General features: G+C 32.6%; 1 protein-coding gene across 1 annotated transcript in view; it reads left to right on the top strand.

Moving 5' to 3' along the window:
- The window catches only part of LOC106688521 (zinc finger protein 493), a 43526-nt gene that overhangs the window by 15966 nt on the left and 20188 nt on the right, over positions 1 to 7372 (top strand). The window contains exon 6 of the mRNA XM_024361792.2: positions 1571 to 2727. Coding sequence (XP_024217560.2) covers positions 1571 to 2727 — 1157 coding nt within the window. The remainder of the gene's footprint in view (positions 1 to 1570; positions 2728 to 7372) is intronic.

The following is a 7372-nucleotide window of genomic DNA, read 5'->3' on the forward strand; positions in this document are numbered from 1 at the left end:
TATATAAAAAAAAAAAAAAAAAATTACAAAGAAAAGTAAGAATAATAAATAAACAATGATAACAACTGAGTATTTATATATCGTGTAAAAATAATTCTATTACTAGTTTCCATGGTTTTGAGGCTGCTTATTTAAATAAACTTTTAAAAATTCAAGAACCATAATTTTTTGTGTTTTTTTTTTATTTGTTGAAATTTACAACTGTATAAAAAAAAAAAAAATACTATAAGTAAATGTGATAAATGTTGCAGAACATATAATAATCTTGGGAAGGAACCACCCAATGGTGGTACTTCAATAATTGCTTTAACTTAGAAGATCCTGTGTTCATCTTCTTTTCAGTCACCTCAGAGCTTTATCAGGGATTGTTAAGGATGAGAGATTAAGAATTAACGGGTTTAGGTGGGGAAGGATTCTGGAATAAAAGGAAGTATATCTATTTTAGGCCAAATCTGCTAGGAATGGGATGTAAAAATACTATAAGTAAATGTGATAAATGTTGCAGAACACATAATAATCTTGGGAAGGAACCAAGATTATTATTGAATAACCAAACAATTATTGAAGGTGGTACTTCAATAATTGCTTTAACTTAGAATATCCTTTGTTCATCTTCTTTTCAGACACCTCAGGGGTTTATCAGGGTTTGTTTAGGATTAGAGATTAAGAATTAACATTTTTAAATAAGAATCTATTGACAGAAATCGGTTTTACACTTACTTCTTGGTATAATAGCAAATTTGAAGCTCTTTTTACTAGACTATTAATATTTTTGTATAGTTCATTGTGTTTCAGTGTTTTGCTGTATACTCGTAGTGTATTGTGTAATAACACGCCAATTCGAAAGTAAAATCATTTGATGAAAACTAAACATTTATAAAATAATTGAATATTGTGATAGCTGTTCTAATGAGTGAAATCAGTTTTACTAACAATATAGAGTGTGTTTTACTGGCATAATTTTATCACTACCAAAATATAATACATTAGGATTTAAAGCATGATCCTAGCTATTATTTTGGAATATCCACTTAATGTAACCACAAATTTGGTGCCGTAGATCCAAATTTGTGGTTGGAAATGATTACCTAGCCAGTCCTGTTTGATATTTGTTACATAACTGTACTTGGTGCACCATTCTTGCTTTTGTTAGTTTAAATGTTAGAAATTTTGGGTTAATAAACAAATTTATTATGAAGTTATATATAGTTCTATTTTTGTCATTTGTTTCATTATTTTCTCATTCAATATGACTTATTCATTGCAATGTTTTGTAATATTCATATTTTCTAATTTTTTTAGTTTTAATTCTAAATTTGCTTTTATAGGTAAAAAAATTTTAGATTTCTTTGGGATGTTGGGAATATCTTCCTTACTTAAAATGTTTCTTATTAAAAATATTATTAAATTAGTAACCTCATTTTGAGGTTTTTCCCTCGTTTTCTGGTAAAAATTGTGTTTTAACCTTGCCAAGGATTTCAATATTGTCTATAAAACTGTTGTTAAACTCCACTATCCTTTTCTTTTTCTTAATGTTTGTTTTTAATATAGAAATATTTATTGTTTTCAGGGGCCACAGATTCCTTATGCCAGACCAAGGAGATCAAACCAAATGTTTTGGAACCAATAATTAATATCGATTTGAAGGAATGTGTAGTGTCTAATACAGCTTGGAACTCTCTTAAATGTCCTTATTGTGAATATGAAACAACAATATATACTGCATTAAAACGTCACATAAAGGCCTCTCATACAGCTAAGAAGTTTAATCAGTGCCCGTATTGTGACTATAAAGCAGTAAAAAAAAATGATATCAAGCAACATGTAATGGCCCTTCATACATGTGAGAGACCTCATAAATGTTCTCATTGTGAATATGAAACAGCAAAAGTGAGTCATTTAAATCGACATGTAATGGCCCGTCACACAAATCTTAAACCTCATCGATGTCCTCACTGTCACTATAAAGCAGCACGAATTGATCAATTGAAAACACATCTGAAGTGCCGTCATCCTGGTGAGAAGCCTCATACATGTCCTAGTTGTGAATATAAAACAACAGAAATTGATAATTTGAAAAAACATAAAATGCTCCAACATACAGGCGAGAAGCCTCATCAATGTCATTATTGTGATTTTAATACAGTATCTAAAAGAGAGTTTAAAAGGCATATAAAGGATCTTCACAGAGCTGAGAAGCCTTATAGATGTTCTTTTTGTGATTATAAAGCAAAACAAATTACTCATTTGAAAACACATATAATGTTTCGTCATACAGGTGAGAAGCCTCATAAGTGTCCTCATTGTGACTTTAATACAGTTACTAAAAGTCATCTAAAAAGGCATATAATATCCATTCACACAGATGATAAGCCTCATAAATGTCCTTTTTGTGAATTTAAAGCTACACAGATTGATAATGTGAAACAACATATAATGTCATTTCATACAGGTGAGAAGCCTCATAAGTGTCCTCACTGTGATTTTAAATCTACAAAAATCAGTCATTTAAAACGGCATATAATGGCCCGTCATACTGATGAGAGGCCTCATAAATGCTCTTATTGTGAATTTGAAACATCATTAGCTAGTACTTTAAAAAATCATATAATGGCCCGTCATACAAGTATTAAACCTTATCAGTGTTCACATTGCGACTATAAAGCAGTACGACTTGGTGCTTTGAAAAGTCATATATTGGCTCGTCACACGAATGATAAATCTTATTAATGTCCTTGTTGTGACTATAATACAATACAATAATAACAAAAAGGTATGCAATTTACTGTCATACAGGTGAGACACCAGATAAAACTCATTATGAGTATAAAATAATTGAAATAAATCCTTAATAACTCATATAATTGAAAAGCCTTAGTAGTGTGAAACAATCAGAAATTCAAGGAATCAAGTAAATTGTTGATGTGCTTGTAATTTTGAACTTTTTTTTCAAAATGTTTATTTTTCACCATGAAAATACAACTTCTCTTTTGAGTTTTGGCGATTTTTATTTAGTGATCATTTGCAGCAGGAAAGATCCTATGAAATTGAATTTAAATTATCAGCCGCTTCTACTAAGACATAGTTATTAAACTGTAAAACATTTTCAAGACAAGGGCTTCCCTGAATATACACTGCTATTTGAAACTAAGTAATTTCCTTGTTTGATTTACTAAAGGGAAAGACAGTAAAGAAGAGATTGGATCTACAAAGCCACCAACAAAACGCTTTCCGCTATCTATGACTTATTGGATTGAACAGAGGGGCATAATTCTTCTATTAAGTCAATACGATTGTTGGAAGTTGCATCCATTGAACTAAAATATGAGCAAAAGCCCTGAAAGAGACTTAAAATAACTGAAACTTTTGAGCAACAATAATACCGATAAGTAAAATACATATTAATAAACAAAATTTTGTAATAATTTAGTTTTTTCTGACTTATTATTTATGTACGATATTCTTTTTTAATAAAGCATCTATTTCTATATTGATGTGTTATTTCTCCTTGAGAGTTGTTATAGCACTCTCTGTAGGTATATAATTATATATTATGGGGAAAAGTTATTATTATATAATAATAATAATAATTTTTTTGCTATCTAATCTTCCTATTTTAAAATTTAGAAAACCTCTTATCTAGTCTTAAGGTCATTAATCAAAATTCAATAGTTCTTTATTCATTTGTTTTTTCCTTGGACATTTGGGGGATACTGTTGCTCCTCTTCAGCTTCTGAAATTTATTTTATTTTTTTAATATGTATTTCTACAATTGCATACAACCAATTAATTTAATTTATAATTATTAATAGAAAAAAAACGGTCAAATAAATAAATATTTTAATATTATTTTGTTTATAGTAGGAAGATATTCAGGGTGGTGGTCAATAAAGGTATTAAATCGTAGAAAAGCTATTGGAAGAACATAGTTGACCGTATGAAGTAGATTGTGGAAAGATAGTATAGTTAAAGTACAAAATAAATACAATAAAGGTAGTAGGAAAAAACTATTAAATGTTAATTAACGTTTCACCCCACTTTACAGGGCTAAATGAAAACAAGATACAAACATTGTAGGAAGTGACAAAAAATTAGAATACATATTCAAAGAAAGTAAGAATATATGCAATATATATATATATATTTTATAAAAAATAGAAACTTAAGTTAAGGAAGTATAAATATAGGTGTGAATAGGAAACTGAAATGAAATAGCCTTTTATTTATGCAATAAGTTAAAATCATACAAAATACAATATAAAAATTTAAGAAGATAGAAAAAAAAAAAGAAATATATATATATAAGAATTGACAAAACATTAACTTCTATAAATTTTCTTTCCATCTTTGTGCATCCTTTCCTACATAGACCTTCACTTTCGTGAGTAATAGTGAGCACTTCCCGGGGTGACCAGTTCAGTTCTTATTGGGTGGCGAGTTCTTTCCGTTTCTCCTTCCAGACATCCCTATTCAGCTCCCCACCAGAGGTGTCCTGCCAACCTCTTTATCATATCGCTCCATCTTTTCTTTTGATGTCCTCTTCTACTTTAAAGGCCGTATGGAGTCAATTCTGTGGAAATTTTTGACCATCTGTCATCTTCCCACCGAAAGAGATGCTCTGCCCACTTCCATTTGCTCAATCTTGTCATCTTCAGTGTGTCAGTGAGTCCTGTTTCTTTCTGGATCCAAGCATATTTTATCCCTTTTCCTCACATTCACAATGCTTCTTCCAATATTATTTTGCCACGCCTGTAATTTCCTCTCCTGAGCTCTAGTCAGTGACCACGTTTGGCATCCATAAGTTACCACTGGGCTAATGCAACTATCGAAGACTTGCCTTTTAAGGTCATTACTTGTTTTTCCCTTCATGATATGCCTATTCATGAGAGGAAAACTTAACTTAACTAATGCCTTAAACCAAAACTTATTCCAGCCAAGTGCTTATCTCCTCTGGACCTCCTTTGCTCCTCTATCCATGAATGATATTAACTGATCCAGATAAATATTCTTTTCAATATGGACAGTTCTCCTCTTTTTGGGTTCTCTAATACTATCTATTGTTACAATATTGTGTTCCCTTGTAATTACCACCCTGAATGAACCCTCGTATCCCTGTTAGACCCCAACTTAATATATACAATCGTCCTGATTTTGATTGCTCCCATCCTATCTGTGACCTTTAAATTCTCCCGAGTTACCCTCCTGGATTTTTCCTTTTCCATTCTTTCCCGGGCCTTTTCCCATAACTTACTTCGAGCCACATGGTTGTTGTGTATTTCCTCTCCATCTGCTGCCGTGCTCTTATAGTCCCGCTGGTGTCCTCGAAGCCCTAAGAGGATCTCAAACGGTGAAACCCCCGTAACTGTATGTATGGAATCATTGTATGCCGCAATAGCCTTTTAGGCATTGCCATGTCCGGTTCCAGCCCCTGGTCAACCTGATATAGTCGAAGATTGTCACTCAACGTGCCGTGAAGCCGCTCTATGCCTCCTACTTTTAATTTTATTTTACTTTTCTAATTATATACCTACTTTTGGGGTGTCCTGGTGTGTTGAGATGCCATATTACGTCAAGGTACTTCATTTCTGTTCGAATTCCGGCATTGTCAAATTCTCTTCCTGAATCTAATGAGATGTGCTCCGGAACTCCGTAACATTTTTGACATTTCTAAGCCGCTTTTTTAACATAAATTAAATTGTTACGTACTTCAGATCTACCTTTGAATTAATTGTTCTACTTGATGGAACAGTGTATAATGGCACAGTTACTTTTAGGAGATGTTTAAATATCTCATCTTTAATGATAAAAATAGACTGAGATTCGCCTATTTTTAAAAAAATGTTCTCTTTCAATCGCCGAAGTACTAGGAATCACGGAGGCCTTGGAGGCACGGAGAGGATTGGGTGGTTTACTTTTGGCCTTGGGCTTCATTGTCTGAAAATACTCCTTGTAAACATCACTATATTTTGCCTTTATATGGCCTATCAAATTCGATGTATTTCCTGTAGTTTGGAGTGACTTAGGGCAAAAACGGCATTCTGCCAATTTGTAACTTGTTTTTGAAAAATATTTCCAAACAGTACTTTTGGAAGGGATCTAAATAACTGAAAACAAAACAAACGCACAATCAATAAAATGACTATACTAAAATAGCCGCACTCGTTTAAACTGTTTTTAAATTTAAACCCTTATGGAGGTTCTGGAATGACAACGTTTGAAGCGCTCTGATTGGTTCATTGGTTGTGGGTTGCCATTTTTAAGGTCTGTTACAACTACTTCTGACTGTACAGAACTGTAATGAGCATGGATAATACATGTTTTCCCCTCCCAAACTGTATACTGCATGTTGTTGGAACAAACCTCATGTTACTGAAATGGATATTTAAAAACATCGATGTATTTTTGGCAATGTTTTGTAAGCAACGATATTTTAACATTGGGCATTCATATTTTAAATCATCGATTTTTTTTTGTTGTCGATGTCGCATCCCTAGTACTAACAACCACTTCTGACTGTCCGAAACTGTTAGGAGCATGCGTAGTACGTGTTTTTCCCTCCCAAACCCTCTACTACTCATGCTCCGTACAATTCCTGTTGTTGTTAGTACAGACTTTTAATTTATCTTTAACCCGTTGTTAGCGGTAAGATTGGAAGTACTTCCTCATTCTATCACATTGATGATAGGAATCTGTTTATACAGTTAATATTTTTTTTTATTAAGTTACTTTTGCATAAAAAATTAAAAATTGAGACAAATGTAAAACATCGGGAGTAAAACGTCGATTTAAAAAAAACCATCGGCTTCAAAAAATCGATGTTTTCCTGAAACATCGAGGTCGATGTGGCATCTTGCACATAAACATTACAGTATCTTACTTAAATATCGTTTAATCTTCCTGTGGTTGTAGAAGTACCGAGCTTGTTTAAGGTAAATTTTGTGAAAAGTAAAGAGTTAACATGAATAAATAAATTCTTACCCCCACTCCGTCCGATCGCTTCCAATACCAATTCTCCCTCTGTTAAACTCAGCAAATTCTTACTTCCCTCTTTGCAAAAACCTTCAGTCACCATAATTCATATGATATTCATAATTCCTTTCACCTCCGTGATCTTTTATTATCCTTCACTATTCCTGACCATTTTATTTTCTGGTTTCTTTTGATGTAGAAAGTTTATTCACCAACATTCCTAATGACAAAGCCCTTCTGATTGTCGAAGCCAATTGGACATCCATTGCACCCCACACTTCACTTAACCTTTTCTCCTACCTTGAATCCCTTCAACTCTGTTGTAAATCTGGTTACCTTACCTTCCAGGGTCAGTTCTTTAACCAAATTTCAGGGCTGGCCATGGGAAATCCTCTAGCTCCTG

Source organism: Halyomorpha halys, unplaced genomic scaffold (assembly GCF_000696795.3).
Source record: "Halyomorpha halys isolate HHAL.00 unplaced genomic scaffold, Hhal_1.1 Scaffold1147.1, whole genome shotgun sequence".
NCBI lineage: Eukaryota > Metazoa > Arthropoda > Insecta > Hemiptera > Pentatomidae > Halyomorpha > Halyomorpha halys.